General features: G+C 47.7%; 1 protein-coding gene across 1 annotated transcript in view; it reads left to right on the plus strand.

Moving 5' to 3' along the window:
• SMS (spermine synthase) overlaps nucleotides 1-26,020 on the plus strand; it is a 147,992-nt gene that overhangs the window by 65,884 nt on the left and 56,088 nt on the right. The window contains exon 6 of the mRNA XM_029603399.1: nucleotides 11,278-11,432. Within this exon, the coding sequence (XP_029459259.1) occupies nucleotides 11,278-11,432 (155 nt within the window). The remainder of the gene's footprint in view (nucleotides 1-11,277; nucleotides 11,433-26,020) is intronic.

Raw genomic sequence — 26,020 nt, forward strand, 5'->3', positions numbered from 1 at the left:
TGCCATGTTCCCAATATTGTAGTAATTACACAAAAATATAAATATAAATAAAGACCAAAGACAAGCTGCAAGTCATAGACAAAAAAAAAAAAGTTTCATCTACAGCTTGCTTGTTTGACCCTTATTTCTAAATAAATATTCATGTGGACTAATATGGCAACTGCACCACTTTATTAAAACATAAAAAGGAATGTTTTTGTAAAATAGGGACATGGTTTCCAAAAATCACAGCCTCCAATGGTAAAAGATTAACGTGTTCGTTAATAGAAATCTTTTTTTAAAGAAATTCCATGGCAAGTGCCTCTTTCATATCTGCACGGGGTGGAGGGAAAGTTGTTTTGATTCTGTCCAGGCTAGGGATTCAGTGCATGTAACCAGCCCCCTCAAGTGACCAAAACATGCAATGACAACTGCATGACAGTTAATATGAAAACAATACTATGTTTTATGAAACTTTAAAAAAAAAAAAAATTTCTCAAGGTCTAACCCAGAAAAATAGCAGCGAGTATGTTAGGATATATTATTGAGACTATGTTTACAATGGAAGAAATGTAGACTTACCAAACAATATGACTAGTTGGAAAACAATATTTATGACCTTGGGCAAGTCACTTCACCCTCTGTTGCCTCAAGTACAGCTTTGGGCTTCATTTACCAAGCCGCCTTGAGCTGTTTATCACGTGGTAAATAGCCTAATGCAGAGATTAATATACTGTATTTAAAATGTTGCCTGTTTCCAAATAACATGGATTGCCTCAAAAATCACAAGCTGCATTATTTGAATCCAAGTTAACTACAACTTGAGAGTTGTAACTAACTTCCCCCAGGAGCGTCGGATGCTAATGCACATCCAAGTGCTCCCGGGCTCAGGCCTTAAAGGAACCAATCAGCCCTGATTAACACCCTTCCCATCAAGTATGTCAAAGTCCCCAGGGGTCTCCATGGACCCCCATCTTCCCCCTCCCCCTGAGGCGGCCGAAGTGGGGAGGTGGGGAAACTTTTTTTTTTTTTTTTAATGTAAAATATCTCCAAGGACAAGCCCCAGCTCCTTCTCTCTGAACCCCCCCCCCCCCCCGGACTTACCAAAGTAATCCTGATGGTCTAGTATTGACCTGGAGCTCCTCTTAGGTTCCAGACCTGGCGCTAGCCATTTTCCAAAGTGACACAGACTGGACGGTAGCTTGCCTTTATCCCTTTCACGTGATGGGGCAGCCGGAGACATTTTGGAAAATGACTGCTGCCAGGTGCTTTGGGCAAAGTGGATTTTGATATTCTTAGTAGCGTTGGGGATGTTGGGACTGGTCGGCACCTTTGAGGCATTGCAGCCCCACAGTTCTGGGGCCGCCGCCATATGGAATTTGTGGGGTAAGTAATGCTCTGAGGAAAGTTACCGCCAAGGAAAATACCACAGCTTAGTAAATGAGGCTTTTAGATTGTAAGCTACCAATGAAATGGCGTGGGCTAAATCTATATTAATACATTGTAAATGAGAAATAATTTCTTGCTTGGTTAAAATGTGTTATGCATTATTATAAAGTGTTGCTTGTGTGGTGGCTGAACCCCCTAGTGGTGGGTAACCTCACGTTCCTTGAGATTTGTGTTCTGCTCCTGGGTTTTCAGGCCATCCACAGAAAATAATTCATGAAAGAGATTTGCATACATTTTGATCCAGAAACCTGGTAAATTTGCAAGTGTGAGCCCTCACTCTCGTGTCTCTTGCACACCAGCTGCAGTCTCAGCACTCTGCGACTGCACGCCACTTTCTCATCCTCCTGGGACACATGGCGTCCTCAGTTCAGGTCTCACCAATGGCCTGTCTGGCCATGAGAGTCATGCAGTGGACTCTATGGTCTCAATGGACTCAAAGCATTCAGCCCCTGTCAACCATTGTCCACGTAACCGACTCACTCCGTCAGTCTCTAGCCTGGTGGAAAAATCAGATCAATCTCTTCCGCGGCTTGCCCTTTCAGGCTCCAGACCATCAGTTTCCTAGCGTGTAGCAGATGGACTCAGGACCAATGGGTATAGTGTACTCCTGCTAGCAGTTGGAGACGGATCAGATTTCAATCTGACGTCAGCCCCTGGTACATAAATCCCTGCAGGAACTGCAGCTCTTCAGTATTTTCCGTCTCCATAGCAGTTAGGGACTATCTGCACACTCTCACAGCGTTAGAACCAAATTCAAAGAAGAAAACCAAATTTTAAATAAGAAACCTACCTGAAGACGAGCCCCACTCTCCTGCGGTGATACCCTCTGGTCCCTCCCCCAGTTGAGATTCCCGAGGTGATTTCTGTGGTCCCTCTGAGGTAAGCCTCGGTCTGGCGGCCGAATTGCGGCGAGGACCTAGCCCCCTGATCCTCGGGCGTGGCTGAGAGGCAGCGGGTGCCCCCTCGAGCATGGCGGTGAAGGTATTTGCCCTCTCCCCTTGCAGCCGGAGACCGCCCGGGATGAAACCGGGAAGCGCCGAAGACAAGGTAAGCTAGAAATAGTCTGCTTGAATCTGGTCTCCAAGGATCGAGGAAGAGCACAGGTCACCGGCCAGGATCAGTGCCACCGGGTTGATCTGCCTTAGCAGGGCCAGGCCCCGGCTGTTTCCAAGGGTCTTCCCACGTGGAGACCCTCCAAGGAGGTTACCATATTGCCCGCGTGCTCGCTGTCGCCATCTTGGCCCTATTCGCCTCGCCGTTCGGCCCGAGCGCACAAAACCGAGCTAGGTGCACAAAGCACTTGTGCGCATAGACTTACACGCACATAAAAACTTGTGCGCATAAGTTGCACGCACAGACCTGGGCGCATTTATACAGCTGGACGCACAGCTGCTTGCACATCTCACACGCTCATCTTAATCGCACCGGAGTGCATAAGAGTTTATATGGCACCACCAGAATCAGGGATAAAGGCTCAAGGCCTCTGCCCAGCATGCCACATCAGAGCCGCACAAAGCGAGGAGGCCGACGCCCTGTGCACACAGTGTGAGGAGGCCCTGGGAGATCCAGTTCAGGGCCAGTCCCACCCAGGGCAGAGTACTAGCTCCTCAGGTAGTACCCCAGACCTAGCAGATCCCAGTGGGACCTCCCCAAAGACGGGGACCCCCAGGGAACCAGCGCCTCTCAGCTTAGATCCAGCATCGATCTCATGGGTGGAGTTCTTCAAGGGCATTCATGCCTTTGTTCAAATGCAAACTGAACCTCCAGCTGGTCAGTCACATGCTCTGCCAGAGGACCCTCAGGCCCCAGGTCCTTCAAGGCCCAGACACAGGCTTCCACTACCCAGAAGCCCCACCTATGGGGACATGGACATCTCTGAAGAGGAAGCTGAGCCCCTAGAAGAGGGGGAGCTCCCCCCTGGGACACAGCCTCACCGAACCATGAGACGCTTATTCAAAAGGACGAGCTCCCAGACTTGGTCTCCCAATGTCTGACGGAGCTCGCTATCCCGGGCCCAGGTACTTCGGGGGAACCTAAACCGAATCCCCTGTTGGAGGGTCTTCATCAGACCTCTCGCCGTTTCCCTCTGTTACAAGCGGCACAACAGCTGATTGACCTGGAATGGAATGCCCCGGAGTCCACATTCAAAGGGGGACGAGCTTTGGCAGCCATGTACCCCCTGGACCCAGCGACCAAAGATCTTCTTGCATGCCCAAGAGTTGATGCCATGATCTGCGCGGTTTCTAGGTGCACCACTATCCCAGTAGAGGGAGGAGCAGCGCTCAAGAATGCACATGACCGGCGTCTGGAATCCATCCTCAAACAGTCATTTGACGTAGCCGCTATGTCTCTACAAATTGCGGCCTGCTGCACAGTGGTGACAGGTGCCTGCTTATCCCAAACCAGGAACAACACCCCGGGAGAAGACATGGAACCAACAGTATCATTCTTCGCGGACGCTGCCTCCGACCTAGTGCGTACAGCGGCCAGAAGTGTCATCTGCGGTGGCGGCCAGAAGGCAACTCTGTCTCCGAAGCTGGTCGGCCGACGCATCTTCCAAAACGCGCCTTACAAGGATTCCCTTCAAAGGATCCCTCCTGTTTGGCAGGGAGGATAAAACAAAGAGAAACCAGCGACTCTTCCCCAGGCCCTCCAGGGGCAGAAGTTCACAGTGCTTCAATCCTTACAGGAACAACTATCAAGCGCCCCGCCCTACGAGCAGGAACCAGTCCTTTCGGAACAAGCACAACAATAGGGGTACCAGCTCGAGTAGAGGCCCCAGGCACACCCCACAATGAGATTCAGCCGACCCGTCCAAGGGAAGAAGCCATAGGGGCAGACTAGCCCTATTCTACCGCAGATGGGTCGAGATAACTTCGGACAAGTGGGTTCTAGCCATCATTCGGGAGGGATACTACCTGGATTTTCTACGTACCCCTCCGGACAAGTTTGTGAAGTCCCCCTGCCACGACCTCTTCAAGAGGGCGGCAGTAGAAGCTACACTGTCCAGACTACTGGCCCGCGAAGCCATAACCCCAGTGCCTCCACAAGAAATAAATACTGGACATTATTCCATCTATTTTATCGTCCCCAAGAAAGAAGGAACATTCAGACCCATCCTGGACCTCAAGTCGGTGAACCGCCACCTGAGGATTCCCCGCTTCCGCATGGAAACCCTGCGATCCATAATAAGGGCGATACAACCGGGAGAGTTTCTCACATCCCTGGATCTTTCGGAGGCCTACCTACACATCCCAATTCATCAGGAACACCAGCGCTACCTATGCTTCAAAGTCCTGAACCGTCACTACCAGTTCCGGGCACTACCTCTCGGGTTAGCCACAGCACCCCGGACGTTCACCAAGGTAATAGTAGTGGTGGCGGCAACACTGAGAAAGGAAGGAATCCTCATCCACCCTTACCTAGACAACTGGCTGATCAGGGCAAAGTCACCAGAGGAAAGCCACCAAGCAACCAGCAGAGTCTACTGGAGAGCCTAGGATGGGTGGTCAACACAAACAAAAGTTTCCTACAACCCTCACAGTTGCTGGAATACCTAGGAGTCCGATTCGACACCAAAGAAGACAAGGTCAGCCTGACCCCCACAAGGAGATTAAAACTGTGGAACCGGCTACAGACCTTGCTGAACGATCCTCGTCCCACAGCATGGGATTACCTGCAAGTCCTCGGGCTGATGGCATCCACACTGGAAGTTGTGCCATGGGCGCGAGCCTACATGAGGCCCCTACAGCACTCATTTCTATCACGGTGGAGCCCATGGTCCCAGAACTACGCCGTATGTCTATCGCTCCCGGACAGAGTCAGGAACCAGCTACGGTGGTGGCTGCAGGCCAACCACATGAGCCAAGGATCAAGACTATCCTCTCCAACCTGGAACCTACTCACCACAGATGCTAGTCTATGAGGATGGGGAGCACACTGCAAGGAGTTAACCGCCCAAGGGCAGTGGAATGCAGAAGAGGCGGGATGGAACATCAATCGCCTAGAAGCGCGGGCAGTCAGACTAGCCTGTCTGCGGTTCGCTCACAGACTTCGAGACAAAGTGGTCAGAGTAATGTCAGACAACGCCACAACAGTGGCCTACATTAACTGACAGGGGGGAACCAGAAGCCAACAAGTGTCCCTAGAAATAGACCGGGAAAGACAACATCACGGCAGACTTCTCAATAGGGAAAGTCTAGACTCAGGAGAATGGAGGCTGTCGTCCGCAGCCTTCCAAATGATAGTGAATCGGTGGGGGACACCAGACATGGACCTTCTGGCAAACAGATCCAAAGCCAAGTGCCCGGATACTTCAGCCGCAGGCGGGAACCGCAGTCCCAAGGGATCGATGCCCTGGTACAGACCTGTGCACCGGGGACCCTGCTATATGCCTTCCCGCCGTGGCCCCTTTTGGGCGCAATCATTTATAAAATACAGCTACACAGGGGACTAGTTCTTCTGGTGGCTCCGGATTGGCCAAGAAGACCCTGGTACGCAGACATGAGAAGACTGCTGACAGGGAATCCCCTACCCCTGCCTCCACACAGGGACCTGCTACAACAAGGTCGGATCATCCACAAGGACCCAGCTCAATTCTCTCTTACGGTCTGGCCCTTGAGAGGGCCCGCCTGAGAGAGAGAGCGGATACTCGGGGGCTGTAATTGACACCCTCCGAGGAGCACGCAAGTTCTCCACATCGTTAACGTACATAAGGATTTGGAGAGTATTTGAAGCTGGTGTGAAGACCACAACATCAAGCCACGCTTATTTAAAGTTCCTGTGATCCTGGAATTTCTGCAGAACGGACTACAGAAGGGACTGTCCCTCAACTCCATCAAGGTACAGGAGGCTGCACTGTCATGCTACGGCTCCAAGAGCGAGGGCGACAGCATAGCCTCTCACCCGGACGTGTCATGCTTCTTAAAGGGAGTCAAACACATTCGTCCACCACTAAAGTGGCCGGTACCTCTGTGGAATCTCAATCTTGTCTTGGATTTCCTAGCGGGAACCGCCTTCAGACGTCTCAGAGGACTGTCCCTCTGCCTGTTAACCTTAAAGACTGTGTTCTTGCTGGCCGTTTGTTCAGCCCGCCGCATCTCGGAACTACAAGCACTGTCCTGCCGTGAGCCATTCCTCAGGTTCACCCCGGGAGCCATCCAACTACGCACGGTTCCCTCCTTCCTCCCCAAAGCGGTCTCACACTTCCACCTTAACCAGACCATCTTGCTACCAACAATGGATGGCTTGAAGAATTCGGAAGAAGCCCATAGTCTACGCCACCTCAGTATCTGCAGACTCCTATCCAGACACCTGGAAATGTCGGAACCTGTACGAAAAACGGACCACCTTTTCGTCCTTCACAGCGGAAAGAGACAAGGGGAAGCGGCCTCGTGGGTAAGCATTGCCTGCTGGATCAAGGAAGTCATCAAGGCGGCCTACGTAGAAGCTGGCAAGCCACCCACCTCTACAGGTCAAGGCCCATTCTACCAGAGCCCAGGCAGTATCCTGGGCAGAAACTAGAATGCTGTCGCCTGCCGAGATCTGCAGGGCAGCAACATGGTCCTCCATCCATACCTTCTCCAGATTCTACCGTCTGGATGTTCAGGCTCAGGAGGACACGGCATTTGCAAGGACAATTCTAAGTGGGTCACGGGCAGCCTCCCACCCGGTTCGGGAGTAGCTTTTATACATCCCATTGGTCCTGAGTCAATCTGCTACACGCTAGGAAATGGAGAAATTACTTACCTGATAATTTCGTTTTCCTTAGTGTAGACAGATGGACTCAGCAGCCCACCCTTGGCTGCTGTTACGCATGGTCTTTCAAATGATTCAAGGGTAAGCCATGTTTTCATTTACCTAGGGCATCCACCCTGCTGGGTGTCGATGCTTTCCAGTTGAGTGCACTGGCAGTCTCCAGCTATAGTCAATCAACCAGTTCAAGTTAGTCAAGTTTTAACGTTTAAGTTATGAAGTTATTCAAGTTAATCAAATTATTAAGTTAATCAATCAGTCAGTCACACACATATCCACAAAGTTTTTCGAGGAGAATACTGAAGAGCTGCAATTCCTGCAGGGGGTATATGTACTAGGGGCTGATGTCAGATTGAAATCTGATCCGTCTCCAACTGCTAGCAGGAGTACCCTATACCCATTGGTCCTGAGTCCATCTGTCTACACTAAGGAAAACGAAATTATCAGGTAAGTAATTTCTCCATTAATTCTCACCACCGATGCTTCCAACCTCGGATGGGGAGCCCATGTGGCCAATCTGCAGACACAAGGCTCTTGGTCTCCAGAGGAAGCCAAACGCCAAATACATTTCCTGGAGCTTCGAGCAATCAGATATGCTCTCAGGGCATTTCAGGATTGCCTCTCAAATCAAGTTATCCTGATCTAGACGGACAACCAGGTGGCCATGTGGTACATCAACAAACAGGGAGGCATGGGCTCCTTCCTTCTGTGTCAGGAAGCTGCACAGATATGGGCAGAAGCTCTCTCCCATTCGATGTACCTCAGGGCCACCTACATGCCGGGAGTGGACAGTGTGTTGGCAGACAAGCTGAGTTGCATCTTTCAACCACACGAGTGGTCTCTCAACCCCTCGGTAGCGAACTCCATCTTCCAACAATGGGGATATCCTCAGATAGACCTCTTTGCGTCTCCTCAAAATCGCAAAGTAGAGAACTTCTGCTCTCTCATTCGCAGCAAACACTCTCAGCCCAGAGACGCATTCTCCCTCTCGTGGGCAACTAGTCTATTCTACACTTCCTCTTCTCTCGAAGATTCTTGTGAAGTTACGTCAGGACAAGGGAACCATGATCCTGGTAGCACCTCACTGGCCACGCCAAGTGTGGTTTCCAATACTGCAGGATCTCTCCATTCGCAGACACATTCCACTTGGGAAAGGACCCACTTCTGATTACTCAAAACGACAGGTGCCTCCGCCATCCCAATCTTCACGCCTTGTCCCTGACGGCATGGATGTTGAAAGGTTAATCCTTCAGCCACTTAACCTTTCTGAACCAGTTTCCCGTATCTTGATTGCTTCATGGAAGCCTTCCATGAGAAAAGCTTACTCTTACTCTTACAAATGCAACAGGTTCACGTCATGGTGCTCTTCTCAGTCCCTTGACCCCTTTACCTGTCCAATCATGAAGTTTTTGGACTATCTCTGGCATTTATCAGAATCAGGTCTAAAAACATCTTCTATCAGGATGCATGTCAGTGCGGTTGCCGCCTTCCATAAAGGTATCGGGGAAGTTCCTATATCAGTACAACCTCTTGTAACATGTTTTCTTAAAGGCTTGCTTCACCTCAAGCCTCCACTGCGTCCTCCGGCCCCTTCTTGGGACCTTAACCTGGTTTTGGGTCGGCTCATGAAACCACCATTCGAGCCTCTTCACTCCTGTGAACTTCGATATCTCACATGGAAAGTGATTTTCCTTTTGGCAATCACTTCAGCTTGCAGAGTTAGTGAATTACAGGCTCTAGCTATCTATCCACCTTTCACTAAACGTCTGCAGGACCGGGCAGTACTCCGCACTCATCCTAAATTCTTACCCAAGGTAGTTCCAGATTTTCATCGAAATCAATCCATCATACTACCTACCTTTTTCCCAGGCCCCATTCCAATCCAGGAACGGGCTCTAGCGTTCTACCTAGACCATACAGCTGCCCACAGGAAAGGCACTCAATTGTTCGTCTCTTTCCATCCTAACAAATTAGGGCAACCTGTGGGTAAGCGGACTGCATATCCTTTTGCTATCAGCAAGCGGGCATTCCATTTCAAGACTGTGTTAAAGCACACTCTGTGAGGGCCTTCGCGACTTCAGTAGCACACCTACGATCGGTGCCGCTTTCTGACATTTGCAGGGCTGCCACCTGGAGTTCTGTCCACACCTTTGCAGCCCACTATTGCTTGGACAAAGCCGGAAGACAAGATTCCATCTTCGGCCAGTCTGTCCTTTGTAACCTGTTTACAACGAGACGTACCAACACCCTTCCGCCTGCCTATTAGGGTTCAGGATGCCCTCGACCAAATTTTGTCCTAGTGCCTTGCGCACCTGGATACATTTGGTGCATTTCTCGGACATCCTCAGACCGGTACTCACCCATATGTGAGGACTACCATCCTGCTTGTCCTGTGAGGAAGCAAATGTTGCTTACCTGTAACAGGTGTTCTCACACAGACAGCAGGGTGTTAATACTCACGAAACCCGCCCGCCTCCCCACGGTGTTGGGTTCGTTACGTTTTCTTATTTTATTTTTCGGCACTGCCTGTAGCTTTTAAACAAGACTGAAGGGGGGACCCCTGCTGGCTGCAGGGTTAGTGCCATGCTGGGCATAAGAACATAAGAAATTGCCATGCTGGGTCAGACCAAGGGTCCATCAAGCCCAGCATCCTGTTTCCAACAGAGGCCAAACCAGGCCACAAGAACCTGGCAATTATCCAAACACTAAGAAGGTCCCATGCTTCTGATGCAAATAATAGCAGTGGCTATTCCCTAAGTAAACTTGATTAATAGCCGTTAATGGACTTCTCCTCCAAGAACTTATCCAAACCTTTTTTGAACCCAGCAACACTAACTGCACTAACCACATCGTCTGGCAACAAATTCCAGAGCTTTATTGTGTGTTGAGTGAAAAAGAATTTTCTCCGATTAGTCTTAAATGTGCTACTTGCTAACTTTATGGAATGCCCCCTAGTCCTTCTATTATTCGAAAGTGTAAATAACATATTCACATCTACTCGTTCAAGACCTCTCATGATCTTAAAGACCTCTATCATATTCCCCCTCAGCCGTCTCTTCTCCAAGCTGAACCTCTTCAGCCTTTCCTCATAGGGGAGCTGTTCCATCCCCTTTATCATTTTGGTTGTCCTCCTCTGTACCTTCTCCATTGCAGCTATATCTTTTTTGAGATGCGGCGACCAGAATTGTACACAGTATTCAAGGTGTGTTCTCACCATGGAGCGATTATAGAGACATTATGACATTTTCCGTTTTTAGCCATTCCCTTCTTAATAATTCCTAACATTCTGTTTGCTTTTTTGACTGCTGCAGCACACTGAGCCGACGATTTTAAAGTATTATCCACTATGATGCCTAGATCTTTTCCCTGGGTGGTAGCTCCTAATATGGAACCTAACATCGTGTAACTACAGCAAGGGTTATTTTTCCCTATATGCAACACCTTGCACTTGTCCACAGTAGGGGCCAGTCAAAGTTCTGGAAACTTTGACAGAAGTTTTCCGTGATTGGGCTCCATCCTGTGATGTCACCCATATGTGAGGACTAACATCCTGCTGTCCTTGAGAACACCTGTTACAGGTAAGCAACATTTGCTTTCTCAGACCTTAAAATTCTGTGTCCTTGTTGGTTGCTGTCTGAATCTGTTTCCCCTTTTTCTCTCTTTCCCCTGCTGTTAAAGCAGAGAGCAATAATGGAGTTGCATCAACAGTATGAGGGCTTATTGGTTAAGAGCAGTAACCGCCACACCAGCAAGTTACCCCCATGCACTCTTTTTTTTTTTTTCTTCATTTCCATCCTCTAGCCTTTAAAGATCCACAGTGTTTATCCCATACCCCTTTGAAATCGTTTACTTCCTAAGTCTCTCTTGATATGTATGTTTGTCTTGATTTAGATTGTAAGCTCTTTTGAGCAGGGGCTGTCTCTTATGTGGTGTTTGTACAACGCTGTGTGCATTGAGTAGCGCTATAGAAATATTAAGTAGTAATAGTGTATTAAACCTGCGTTTTAAATTGGGTTGTTTTTTTTTGTTCTGTCTTTTTTTTTTTTTTCTTCTCCCACCCCCCCCCCCCCCCCCCCCCCCCCCCCCCCCTCCCAGATTTGGCAGAAAGTGACCTAGCATATACCCAAGCCATAATGGGCAGTGGGAAGGAGGACTTCTCTGGGAAGGAAGTGCTGATCCTTGGAGGTGGAGACGGGGGTATACTATACGAAATGGTGAAGCTGAAACCAAAGATGGTTACGATGGTAGAGATATCCTTTGCAAGAATATGTGAGGTTTTTTTTCCCCCTCTTTCTGTATAGTAAACAATGTCCTCCTAATTGGGTCTTTTCATGTCTTAGAACTTATGGATGACTTTTTCTTTTTTTTTTTTCTTCTTTTTTTTTTTTTTTAATTAACTGGTTTAATTTTCTCATCTTGGTCGGGGGCTAAATGGTTTCATGTCCTCTGGACTTGAGTGGCTGGGCATTGGCCTTCTCCTGAATAGTGCAGATTCTCATCCTAAGTCAAAAGTCTTAAGGAAGGACTGTCCTCATCTCGTGACTCAGACCTTGCAGTAAAATCACTTTACCCTTCTGCCCAATAAAGAGAAGAGTCAGCTGTGCCTAAATACAATTTCCTAGCATGTAGCCAAATTGAGTCAGGACCAATGGATTATGTGCTCCCCTGTTAGCAGATGGAAATGGAGTCAGGTTTCAAAGCTGACGTCTCCTTAGATATACCTCTGCAGTGACCTCAGCCATTCATTATCTCTCTGTCTCTTAGCAGATGTGGATTGTGCTATCCCCACACCAGCATTGGTGTTTAGCCGGATTGCAATACTAGTTTGAAGAAGAAAATTTACTTTTAAATTGAAGAAAGATCGTGCCCCGCTCTCCTGCGGTGATACCTAAAGGTCCCTCCCCCAGTTGAGAATTCCTGAGGCGGTTTCCTAGATCCTTCAGAGGTGTGCCTTGGTCCGGTAGCCGGTTCCCGGTGCGGACTTTGCTGCTGAAGCAGCTGAAAGGCAGCAGGTGCAGGAAGTCGAGCGAGGCGGTGACTACCTAAACCCTCTCCCCACGCAGCCAGAGACTGTCTCTGTACTTAGCCGGTAAGCACTGAGCTCAGGTAAGTAAAGAAGAACTCAGATTCAGAGACATGGAAGGGCTTCGGTAAGTCCGACGTTCCCGATCCTGTTAGGGCAAGGGAAGGGGGGTTTCGAGTGGGTTGAGCGGTCCCCCGATGGGCTGGGTCCCACTTCTGGCTCTGTGGGCACTCCACATGGCAGGCTGCAGTGGCGCCATCTTGCGTGCGTTTTGGTGCGGCGCCATTTTCCCCCATTGACTGTTGGTATGCATGGTGCAGACTGGCCTGTTGTACCCCTAACGCGCGCATAAGTGCACGCACAACCAGACTTTTATACTTACGCGTGGGGCGGATTTGTGCGCACTCAACTCAGGCGCTAACTGGCTGAACACACAAGCTACGGTGTACTATGGCTCTGGCAACAAAGAAGCAGAAGCAACACTCCCTTTATACTGCCTGCCATATTAGGGCTGCACAGTCTGTGTCAGTACTGTGAAGAAGCCCAGGGAGGGCTTGACTCTCAGAACTTCTCCAAGCCGACCCCTCCCAGTCGGAGGACAGGTCAGCCACAACCTTATCAGGCAGCACCCCGGATCTGAGCAATCCTGGGACCGTGTCCTCCCCAGAAGAGGGCAGTTCAGCGGACCCTACCCCGGTTCCTTCTGGGCTAGGTATGGACCCAGCAACCTTTTCTTGGATGGAATTCTTTCAGAGCCTTCAAGCCTTTGTTCAGGTGCAGTCACTGCTGCCCCTGCCTGGTCTGGGCCTCATCCTCCCAGTCCTATCAGCATGCCTCTGGACATGCCTCGCCTCACCAAGTTTATCCCTGACTGTGATCCAGACACCATGGATGACAAATTTGATGCAGACTCATTGGAGGATGGGAAATCCCCCCCCAGGCCTGGAGCCATACCGGACCATACTACCAGTTTTCCACAGAAATGAATTGCTGGCCCTGGTCTCCCAGATCCTGAAGACTTGGGGTCCATGCCAGGAACTCCCAATGTCTGAACCAAAGAAGAATCCAATCCTGTTGTCTCTACTGACAGCCTCTTGCTATTTCCCATTGCTGGAGGCCATCCAGGAGTTGATTGACCTGGAGTGGGACACCCCAGAAGACAGTTTTAAAGGAGGCTGGATTTTTGGAGGCCTTGTACCAAAAATCGCTTGCGTTTCCAGAAAGTGGATGTCCTGGTCTGCGCCATCTCAATGAGAACAGCTAACCCAGTAGAAAGAGGAGCGGACTGGAAGGATGCATATGATAGGCGGTTGGAGTCCATTCTTAAGCAAGCCTTTGACGTCACAGCAGTGATACTGCAGATTGCTTCCTGTTGTTCCCTGATGGCTCGTTCGTGTCTGCTTCTCTCGAGAGAGGAAGATAGCTCAGGGGCACATCCCAGAGAGGTGATTGAGCCCACCGTGGCCTTCCTAACGGATTCAAGCTCTGACCTAGTGCGCACCTTGTCCAGAGGAGTAGTCTCAGTGGTAGAGTCCAACAGGATAAAGATCATACAAGAGACTAAATGTTCAGTAGAATCTATATGGGTAGAAATCCCATGTGTTGGGTAAGAGCATAGTGATAGGAGTATACTACCGTCCACCTGGACAAAATGGTCAGACAGATGATGAAATGCTAAGAGAAATCAGGGAAGCAAATCAGTTTGGCAGTGCAATAATAATGGGAGATTTCAATTACCCCAATATTGACTGGGTAAATGTAACATCAGGACTTGCTAGAGACATAAAGTTCCTGGATGTAATAAATGACTGCTTCATGGAGCAATTGGTTCAGGAACCAACACGAGAGGGAGCTATTTTAGATTTAATTCTTAGTGGATCGCAAGATTTGGTGAGAGAGGTAACGGTGGTGGGGCCACTTGGCAACAGTGATCATAACATTATCAAATTTAAACTAATAACTGGAAGGGGGACAATAAGTAAATTTGCAGCTCTAACACTAAACTTTCAAAAGGGAAACTTTGATAAAATGAGGAAAATAGTTAGAAATAAAATGAAAGATGCAGCTGCAAAGGTTAAGTGTTCAACAGGCTTGGACATTATTTAAAAATACAATCCTAGAGGTGCAGTCCATATGTATTCCACGCATTAAGAAAGGTGGAAGGAAGGCAAAAAGATTACCGTCATGGTTAAAAGGTGAAGTGAAAGAGGCTATTTTAGCCAAAAAAATCCTTCAAAAATTGGAAGAAGGATCCATCTGAAGAAAATAGGATAAAACATAAGCATTGTCAAGTTAAGTGTAAAACATTGATAAGACAGGCGAAGAGAGAATTTGAAATGAAGTTGGCCATAGAGGCAAAAACTCATAATAAAAACTTTTTAAAATATATCCAAAGCAAGAAACCTGTGAGGGAGTCAGTTGGACCATTAGATGACCGAGGGGTTAAAGGGGCTCTTAGGGAAGATAAGGCCATTGCAGAAAGACTAAATTAATTCTTTGCTTCCGTGTTTACTAAAGAGGATGTTGGGGAGACACCAGTTCCGGAGATGGTTTTCAGGGGTGATGAGTCAAATGAACTGAACGAAATCACTGTGAACCTGGAAGATGTAGTAGGCCAGATTGACAAACTAAAGAGTAGCAAATCACCTGGACCGGATAGTATGCATCCTAGGGTACTGAAGGAACTCAAAAATGAAATTTTTGATCTATTAGTTAAAATTTGTAACCGATCATTAAAATCATTCTTTGTACCTGAAGACTAGAGGGTAGCCAATGTAACCCCAATATTTAAAAAAGGTTCTGCTGGCGATCCGGGTAACTATAGACCAGTGAGCCTAACTTCAGTGCCGGGAAAAATAGTGGAAACTATTCTCAAGATCAAAATCATAGAGCATATAAAACTACATGATTTAATGGAACACAGTCAACATGGATTTACCCAAGGGAAGTCTTGCCTAACAAATTTGCTTCATTTTTTTGAAGGGGTTAATAAACTTTTTTTTTTTTTAATTTTTTTATATACCATGTTCCTGTATGACATGCAGATCACATTGGTAAACATTGAAACAGAGAAAAGAAATTCGCCCAGAGGCAGTACATGGAACAAGGGGTAAAGAAAACTAGGTTAGGGGAAACTATTTTAGCTAAGTTATGGAATGGACCATAATAACAAAGTTAACAGTGTAAAGTATTCTGTACAATGAATTATAGGGAGTGGATGCAAAATACAGCTTGTGTGGGTAACTATCAGAAACCTGCAGCAGATAATATCAGTAGGTACATCGTGCCTAGAACAAACTTAATTAGTTCAGAAAGTAAGACTAAGCAGAGGAACGAGAAGCTGGATGTGAACAAGGGGCTTATGTTCCTGGAAAAGCTTGGCAGAAAAGCCAAGTTTTGAGTTTTTCTGAAAATCAAGTGGCAAGGTTCTTGTCGGATGTCTGGAGGGAGCGCGTTCCACTGTGTAGGGCCTGCTGTAGATAAGGCGCGTTTCCTAAGGGAAGGTTTTGCTGGGGGGGCATAGAGTGTGCCTTTGTAGGCTTCTCTGACAGGTCTGGTTAATGTATGAGGACGCAGTTGGGAAGTTAGGTGGAGCGGGGAGATGTCATGCGTGGCTTTATGGATGGTTGTGAGAACTTTAAAGAGGATCCTGTATTTAATGGGCAGCCAGTGGAGGTTCTTAAGGATGGGGGTGATGTGTTCTCTTTTGTTGGTGTTGGTAAGAATTCTGGCTGCAGAGTTCTGAACCATCTGGAGAGGTTTGATGGCGCTGGCCGGGAGCCCAAGCAGGAGAGAGTTGCAATAGTCTATTTTGGTTAGGATGATGGATTGTAGTACCATACGGAAATCGTTGAAGTGAAGTAGTGGTTTCAGCTTTTTAAGGACTTGCAGTTTGTAGAAACAATCCTTAGTGGTGGTGTTTACAAATTTTTTTTAAATTTAGCTGGTTGTCAAGAATGACTCCTAGATCTCTCACATAAGGAGATTGATTTAATTTTGGTATGGTTGATAGGAGGGTGCCAGTTGGGTTGAGAAGCCAGTTATTGTCATCTTGTGAGATGATTAGGATCTCTGTCTTGTTGTTGTTAAGGACTAGGTTGAGGCTGGAGAGCAGATGATTGATCGATTGCAGGCAATTGTTCCAGTGTGTCATAGTTTTGTAAACATGTGGATAAAGGTGAACCAACAGATGTAGTGTATTTGGATTTTCAGAAGGCGTTTGACAAAGTCCCTCATGAGAGGCTTCTACGAAACTAAAAAGTCATGGGATAGGAGGCGATGTCCTTTCGTGGATTACAAACTGGTTAAAAGACAGGAAACAGAGAGTAGGATTAAATGGTCAATTTTCTCAGTGGAAAAGGGTAAACAGTGGAGTGCCTCAGGGATCTGTACTTGGACCGGTGTTTTTCAATATATTTATAAATGATCTGGAAAGGAATACGACGAGTGAGGTTATCAAATTTGCGGATGATACAAAATTATTCAGAGTAGTTAAATCACAAGCAGACTGTCATACGTTACAGAAGGACCTTGCAAAACTGGAAAATTGGGCATCCAAATGGCAGATGAAATTTAATGTGGACAAGTGCAAGGTGTTGCATATAGGGAAAAATAACCCTTGCTGTAGTTACACGATGTTAGGTTCCATATTAGGAGCTACCACCCAGGAAAAAGATCTAGGCATCATAGTGGATAATACTTTAAAATCGTCAGCTCAGTGTGCTGCAGCAGTCAGAAAAGCAAACAGAATGTTAGGAATTATTAGGAAGGGGAATGGTTAATAAAACAGAAAATGTCATAATGCCTCTATATTGCTCCATGGTGAGACCGCACCTTGAATACTGTGTACAATTCTGGTCGCTGCATCTCAAAAAAGATATAGTTGCGATGGAGAAGGTACAGAGAAGGGCAACCAAAATGATAAAGGGGATGGAACAGCTCCCCTATGAGGAAAAGCTGAAGAGGTTTGGACTGTTCAGCTTGGAGAAGAGACTGCTGATGGGGGATATGATAGAGGTCTTGAACTAGTAGATGTGACTCAGTTATTTACACTTTCGAATAATAGAAGGACTAGGGGGCACTCCATGAAGTTAGCAAGTAGCACATTTAAGACTAATCGGAGAAAATTCTTTTTCTCTCAACGCACAATAAAGCTCTGGAATTTGTTGCCAGAGGATGTGGTTAGTGCAGTTAGTGTAGTTGGGTTCAAAAAAGGTTTGGATAAGTTCTTGGAGGAGAAGTCCATTAACGGCTATTAATCAAGTTTACTTAGGGAATAGCCACTGCTATTAATTGCATCAGTAGCATGGGATCTTCTTAGTGTTTGGATAATTGCCAGGTTCTTGTGGCCTGGTTTTGGCCTCTGTTGGAAACAGGATGCTGGGCTTGATGGACCCTTGGTCTGACCCAGCATGGCAATTTCTTATGTTCTTATGGTGGCCAGAAGACAGCTATGGCTGTGAAATTGGTCAGTGGACGTGACCTCTAAGGCAAACCTTACAAAGATGCCCTTTAAGGAATCTCTCCTATTCAGAAACGAATTGGAAAAGCGGGTGGGGTGAATCTCCAATGCCTCGGCTACTGGAAGATAAGGAAAAGAAGTCACAGCGGCCCTCGCCCATGAGGGATCGGGCCAGGGGCTCCCAGTGCTTCCAGCCCTACAGAAACACTTCATTTCAAACATCTCTGCCCTCTGGAAGATCTGTCCTTTCAGAACTGACAACCAAAAAGAGGAACTGGTTCGGGCTCAGGTTTAACCCGAACTTGCCAATGAAGTTTGGCCGGCCCATGCACGGGACGAGGAGATGGGGGGGGGGGGGGCGCTGACTATCCCTCTTCTATCAACGGTGGGTCGAGATCACATGGGTACTGGCCATCTTACGAGAAGGATACGCTCAGGAATTTCTCACCATGTAACTCGGGACATGTTCATGTCACCTTGGGATGAAAAAAATGTAATAAATGCCAGATGTCCAATCGGATATTAAATTTTATTGGAGACAAACTAAAACTGCCCGTGTCTGGCCGAGTTTCGCCACTACGTGGCTACCTTGGGGGGGCTTGACATGGATATTAACAAAACACAGTCTCCAACTATCTAGCAATGCTCCATGTCAATTATCTCTGATTGTATTAAGATCTTTGAAGTCTTTGAAGTGGCTCGGCATAATGCAGACTCAGTCTGTTACATTTTTTTCATCCTGACGGCTTTTTTAGATCGCCTTCCTTTGTACGTTTTGGGTCCATGATGTCACCTTGCCACTCCCAGCACAAAAAACTGGCAGTGGAATCCATGTTGATAAGGCTCCTCAGTTTGTGGACTATAACCCCTGGTACCTACACTCAGGAAAATACAGGGCATTCTATCTATTTCATTATACCCAAGAAGGAGGGTTCATTCTGACCCATCCTGGACCTCAAGAGCGTCAGTCGTCATCTGCGGATAATTCACTTCCACATGGAAACTCTTTGCTCTATCATAATGGCCTTACTACCAGGAGAGTTCTTAACTTCCCTGGACCTCTCAGAGGCTTACCTTCATATCCCAATCCGTCAAGACCACCAGTGTTTCCTACGGTTTGCGGTACTGGTTTGCCATTATCAGTTCTGGGCGTTGCCCTTTGGCCTAGCAACCGTCCCCAGAGCATTCTCCAAAGTCATGGTGGTTGTGGTGGCGGCACTGAGGAAAGAAGGAATTCTGGTGCACTCTTAGACAACTGGCTGATCCGGGCGAAGTAGTTGGAAGAGAGCTTCCAAGTGACCAGCCAGGGTCAGGTCCCTGCTTCAGGAACTCGGTTGGGTTGTGAACATGGACAAGAGCAGCCTCAAGCCCACGCAGTCCTTAGAGTACCTGGGAGTCTGGTTTGATACCAAGCAGGACAAAGTCTTCCTCCCTCCTTCGAGGATAAGGAAACTGATGTGCCAAGTGCTTCGGCTGATGAACACAATGCGCCCCAGGGTGTGGAGCTATCTCCAGATCCTCGGCCTGATGGCATCAACCCTGGAGGTAGTACCATGGGCAAGGGCTCACATGCAGCCACTCCAACACTCTCTGTGGTCACATTGGAACCCACTGTCTCAAGACTACTCGATTCGCCTCCACCCACTGATGGAAGTATGTTCTCGGTTCCAGTGGTGGCTACAGGAAGTTCACCTAAGCAAGAGTGTAATCCTGTCCCCACTGAACTGGCTAGTCCTCATAACGGACGCGAGCCTCCGAGGGTGGGGAGCTCACTGTCAGGAATTGACAACCCAGGGGCGATGGGCCAAGGAAGAGACTAGCTGGAACATAAACCGCCTGGAAGCACGAGCGGTCAGATTAGCATGTCTGCAATTCAGCCACAGGCTCCAGGGACAGGCAGTCAGTGTGATGTCGGACAGTGCAATAATGGTAGCCCACATCAACTGCCAGGGAGGAACCAAAAGCCACCAAGTGTCTCTGAAGATAGACCCCCAATATGGAATGGGCAGAGTTAAATCTAGAAGGGATCGCTGCCATCCACATCGCAGGAAAAGACAATGTCAGAGCAGATTTTCTCAGCAGGGAGAGTCTGGATCCAGGGGAAAGGGCGTTGTCGACCAGAGCTTTCCAACTCCTAATAGATCGCTGGGGCCTCCCATCCATCGACCTACTGGCCACATCTCACAATGTGAAGCTCCCCCGATTCTTCAGTCGCAGAATAGATCAGCACTCCCAAGGGATCGATGCCCTTGTCCAGACCTGGACAGAGGAGGACTTGCTGCATGCCTTCTCTCTGGCCTCTGCTGGACAAAGTCATCCGCAAGATCGAATGCCACACAGGATTAGTCCTTCTGGTGGCCCCGGATTGGCCCAGACGCCCGTGGTATGCCGACATGAGGAGGCTTCTAGTGGAGAGCCCCCTATGTCTCCCCCTGCACAGGGACCTTCTCCAACAAGATCTGATCCTTCACGAGAACCCAAGTCTGTTTTGTTTTACGGTCTGGCCCTTGAGAAGGCTCGCCTGACTAAGAGTGGATATTTGGCAGCTGTAATCTTCACCTTGCTCCATGCACGGATGTTCTCGACATCCCTGGCGTACATGCGGATCTGGAGAATATTTGATGCCTGGTGTGAGGAATGCGGCGTGCCCCCGCGGATGACCAAGATCCCCTATAGAACCTCAATCTAGTATTGGACTTTTTAGCAGGGCCTTCCTTTCGGCCACTGCACAGTCTGTCTCTACGCCTGTTAACACTGAAGACTGTATTCTTGGTGGCGATATGCTTGGCTCGTCGCATCTCTGAACTGCAGGCGCTGTCATGTTGGGAGCCGTTCCTTCAGTTTACTCCAGGAACAGTACAGCTTTGCACCGTTCCTTCCTTCTTACCAAAGGTAGCCTCGGAGTTTCACCCGAACCAATCCATTTCCCTACCGTCCCTTGACAGATGCAAGGACACGGAAGACTATCGCCTCCTACATCCCTTTAACGTCAGGCTTTTAGCACAATCTTTGGAACGTTCAGAACCGATGAGCAAGATGGGTCGCTTGTTTGTTGTTCTTGGTGGAAAGAAACAAGGCAAAGCGGCTTTGCAAGCTACCATAGCTCGCTGGATCAAGGAAGTGATCACGGGAGCTTATGTAGAGGCAGGGAAGCCTTTACTCCTTTAGATTAAAGCTTATTCCACTAGGGCCCAGGCAATATCCTGGGCAGAAGCTAAGCTACTGTCTCCTGTCGAGCAGCGACATGGTCCTCCTTACACACCTTCTCCAAGTTCTATCGCCTGGACGTCCAGGTCCGAGAGGACGCAGCCTTTGCGAGGGCGGTGCTAACCAGACTGCGGGCAGCCTGCCGTCCCGATCAGGAGTAGCTTTTGTACATCCCATTGATCCTGATTCCATCTGGCTACACGCTAGGAAATTGAGAAATTATTACCTGATGATTTTGTTTTCCTTAGAGTAGACAGATGGACTCAGCATCCCATCCACATCTGCCCATGAACGATACCAAGGAATTGCCCTTGAGATGAATCTTGTTTCCATGAGGATACGGGTAAGCTGTTGCCTATCCCTAGATCAGAGCATCTATAATATTGCTGGGATTCAGCACTTATGTTTGGTTGAGTACAGTTATGGTCACCAATTTTTTATCATGTTTTTAATCAAGTTATTAAGCTGTATCCAAATTTTATTCAAGTTTTCAATAGATCACTGCAGGGTTACATCTAAGGTGTCGTCAGCTTTGAAACGTGACTCTGTCTCCATCTGCTAACGGAGGAGCACATAACCCATTGGTCCTGAGTCCATCTGTCTACACTAAGGAAAACGAAATTATCAGGTAAGTAATTTCTCCAGTAGAGCAGGGCAGATCCTGTGTCACTGCTGCTTGTTGCCATGTGGAACAACTTTGTGCATGATCCTGTGCTTGACGTCTGCTGTTCGAGTTGACTAGGTCCAGAGTTGCTGTAGGGGCAGTGTTCACAGGCCCTGGGAAGGGAGGGGTGTCCCAGCCATTTACTCCTGGGGGAATTCTGTGCTAATGTGGAACACGGAATTTGAGCAGAATTCCCCCCCTGCGCAGAATTGCCAAATTCTGTGCAGAAAATAGCAGAACGGAGAGTGTCCCACGGCACATGCTCCATTCGCAGTGAAGATGAAGGCCCGGTGTGCCATTCGCCGCGAGAAGGGAAGGGCCCCTGTGTGCTGCGGGACGTGCTCCGCGGCGAAGATGAGGGCCTGGTGCGCCGTTCGCAGCACACGGGGGCCTTCCCTTTTTGCTGCGAATGGCGCACCGGGCCTTCATCTTCGCCGTGAACGGAGCGCGTCCCGCGGCATGCCGGTCAGAGAGAATGTGTGTCGGGGAGGGTGAGAGAGAGGGGAGGGTGACAAAGGGGAGAGGGGGGGATGCCGGTGAGAGAGAATGTGTGTGTGTGAGAGAGAGGGGAGGGTGACAAAGAGCATGGTTGGTAAGAGGGGGGTGGGGGAGGGTGAGAGGGAGCAGGAGGGTGTGAAAGAGAGCATGGGAGGTAAGAGAGGGTGGGGTGGGGGGATGCTTGAGTGGGTTTCAGAGAGAGGGAGCCTATATGAGGGGAAGGGGGATGCCGGTGAGAGAGGAGAGGGGGTGTGGGGGAGGGTGAGACAGCTTGGTTGGTAAGAGGGGGAGTGGGGGGGATGCTTGAGTATGGGTTTCAGAGAGGGAGCCTATGTGAGGAGATTGGGAAGGAGTGTGTATGTGTGTGAGAGATTGGGAGCTCGTTTGTATGAAAAAGGGATTGTGTGTATGTGAGGGTGCTAGCCTGTGTGAAGGGATTGTGTATGTGTGAGACACAGCCTGTGAGAAGGGCTGCGTGAGAGAAAGACATAAGTAGCCTGCGTGAGGATGTATGTGTGAAAGAGAAAGGGAGCTTGTGAGGGTGTGAATGCAAGAGAGAGGGCCCTGTATGAGGGGATGTGAGTGTGCGAGAGAGTGAGGGAGCCTGTATGAGGGTGTGTGTATGTGGAAGGGACTCTTACAGTGAATTTCTAGGGAAATTCTGCTCAAAATATTTAAAATTCTGCAACTTAAGTAATAACATGTTTCTGTAATCATTTAAAATATAATTACTTAAACACTGTCATGTAAATTGTGTTATTTTGACCAAAATAAAGTTTGCAGAATTTTCAGTTTTTGTGTGCAGAATTTTAAATTTTTGTGCGCAGAATTCCCCCGGGAGTAAGCCATTGTACAACAGTGATACCTACTGGCAGGATTTCAAGTGCCATGTACCAGGTTCAAGAGCTGCAGACTTTGGCCTCTGAGGATTGTTGGCTGTGATGGCCGGGCTAGAGAGGAGATTTTTCTTTTTTTAAAGCGAGGGGCTGATGGTGACGGGGAGCCCAGATAGTTGTGGATGAAGACTTGTGCACCGTATTCCTGACTGGAGGAGGCTGATTTCTGTGATTGAACTGGATAACCGCCAAGGAGCATGAGAAATGGCCAAGCCTAAATAGTAAATCACATTGCGATGTGGTGTTGGGTCATGTTTTTAAAATAACGTGAAAACTTCCATCTTGTCTTTGTGTGTCAGGTTTTGTGGTGGTAGAAAAAATAACAATGAATACTAGTAGTGGGACGTTTGACAAACATGCAGTAAACAGAGTACATTGGGTTTTTAATTTTCCGAAGGAAGTCTGGTGGAGATCCTTTTAGATACTGGGAGGCTGCCTTAAAAATAAATTTTGTTTTGTTTTTTTCTTGAGAACTGCCTCATATGTTCCTAGAGCTGATGATGCCCAGGTGCACAAACATACTTAAGCATAGTGCCATAGAACAGGCGATAGTGCAACTGAGCGAATCCAACTGGAGGAGTGTGGGGGTGGCTGCATGGGGGCAAGGTTTCTATTTGCAGTTGTGCAACATTTTAAGCAACCCACAGAGACCGGCAAGGAAGTGCCAAAGATAGCACATGAGTTAAATGCCAGGTTGCTAAAAGCTTCTGTTTACTGTAGAGTTTTTCTGACTGTGGTGGGAGATGCTTGGTTTAACCAAGCCCTTTGCTGTAAGGGAGTAAAATTAGAATTGTTGTGCTAGCGTAGAGAGCCAATGTAATGGTAATATAGATTTTTTTGTGTGTTGAAATTAATGAATGCATTAGCTGTTTTTTTTTTTGATTGCTTCACTAGAATTATCACAGAATTATAAGAAGCTTTTTTTATTTTTCCATTTAGTGTTCCAGTGCACTTCATAAGTTATGCACATTTTTATTTTTTGGTTATTCAAAGAGGGAAATACATAGTACACATGCAGCTTCTACATTTTGTGCTGGCTGTTTCTGCAGGTGGGTGATCAGGGATAAACCCATGTGTGCATAGTTTGAAATTCAAACTTCTGTGTGCTGCTTCCAGCCCCTGGGACTGTTTCTTGTTAATCCAACTATAAACGTAGGTGCATGGTGAGGCAGGTTCCGCATACTTCTGGGTGTGGGTATGGAGGGAAGGGAAGGAACAGTTTTTTCAATACCTAACCAAGATATTCTCATGGGCCATGTTCCCTCTAAGCTACATGCGTTCATGGCCACGCACAGCTTTTATCCCCCTGCGCAGGTATCGGATTGGGCATGGATAAACCAAACCTCTGCCTGATCCGATCAGTAGCATCACACTTCCCTTCACCCCATCCCAGGCAGAAGGAGTTGAGTTCATACAAACGTCATCTACTGCTGCTGTGAGACCAATCTTGCAGTTCTTACCACGAGATCAGCCATGTGGCAGCAGGATATGACATTCAGATGAATGTGACTCCTGCTGCCGCCCACCCCACAACTTGGGAAGCTTCCGCAGAGCCTGCCCTGCAGTGGCTGAAGGGAGAGAACGCGGTGGCCACCAGTGGACCCCATCTCCACTGGTGGCTGAAGAAGAGGCCTAGGGCCCTGTATGTTAATGTTTGGCTGGATGAGAGTCTGGGTGGTGTTGATGGAGTGACTGCTGTAGAGTGTGTGTGAGAATGAGTTGAGTTTGTGTGTGTTTGTGAAAGACAGCATGTGAGTGAGATCCTGTGTGTGTGACAGCATATGAGAGTAGGAGCCTGTGTGTGTGTTTGATGGAGGAAGGGAAGAAGACAGGTGGAGAAAAAAAAACAGAAAAGAGACCCTGTAAAAGGAATTGGGGAAAGACAGAGAAAAGGAATGTGGGAAAACAAAAGCCTGGGACCAACTGATTAGAAAAATAAGATCAGATAAAGGTGTAAAAAATATTTCTTTTGAATTTTTAATGTCTGGCAATTTTTAACTTTGGGAATGTGCATTGCATATTTGTATTTTATTCTTCAATATTCCACTGTTCAGAGTCTGGTTTCTTGGGCTTTCCATTTTATTTTTGTCTGTATGTTTGTTTCTAATTTGTAGTCTTATTTCTGCATTAGGTAAGGGTCTGTCTGTGTTCTGCATGTGTAACTGAGATACAGTATTTCTACTGGCATGTAGTTTTTCTATATGGCTTTGTTCTGTTAGCCCCAGTGGGAGGTGTATTAGTGTTCTAGGACATGGTATAAATATTTGCATTGCTGCCATTTCATAGATAAGGATGCATTTTTGAGCCCTGAGGGTTTTGTGTTACTTCTCAAACAGGCCGGGACCTCCGACTTAATATCGCCATGATATTAAGTCGGAGGGTGCACAGAAAAGTAGTTTTTTACTGCTTTTCTGTGCCATTTCCCTGGCGCCGGCAGAAATTAACACCTACTTTTGGGTAGGTGCTAATTTCTTAAAGTAAAATGTACGGCTTACTGAAGGGGTAATAGCGAGTCGAAAACGCGTGTCCAACCCCCCCAAACCTAATAGCGCCTGCAATATGCAAATGCATGTTGTTGGCCCTATTAGGTATTCCCGCGCAATTCAGTAAGTAAAATGTGCAGTCACGCCGCACATTTTACTTTAAGAAATTAGCGCCTACCCAAAGGTAGGCGTTAATTTCTGCCAGCGCCGGGGAAGTGCACAGAAAAGCAGTAAAAACTGCTTTTCTGTGCACCCTCCAACTTAATATCATGGCGATATTAAGTTGGAGGTCCCGAAAATTAAAATAAAAAGTTAAAAAAAGAAAAAAAATTTGAAATAGGCCGCAGCTCGCGGGTTGAAAACCGGACGCTAAATTTTGCCGACATCCGGTTTCTGAACCCGTGGCTGTCAGCGGGCTCGAGAACAGACGCCGACAAAATTGAGCGTCGGCTGTCAAACCCGTTGACAGCCGCCGCTTCGTGTCCCTAGTGCTTCTTTTTACCGCTGGCCCTAATTTAAATAAATTAAATTACTGAATCGCACGCACAGGAGAGTGTCCTGTGCGTGCGCTGGGAGTGTGGGCGCACGCACAGGAGAGTGTCCTGT

Source organism: Rhinatrema bivittatum, chromosome 5 (assembly GCF_901001135.1).
Source record: "Rhinatrema bivittatum chromosome 5, aRhiBiv1.1, whole genome shotgun sequence".
Classification (NCBI taxonomy): domain Eukaryota; kingdom Metazoa; phylum Chordata; class Amphibia; order Gymnophiona; family Rhinatrematidae; genus Rhinatrema; species Rhinatrema bivittatum.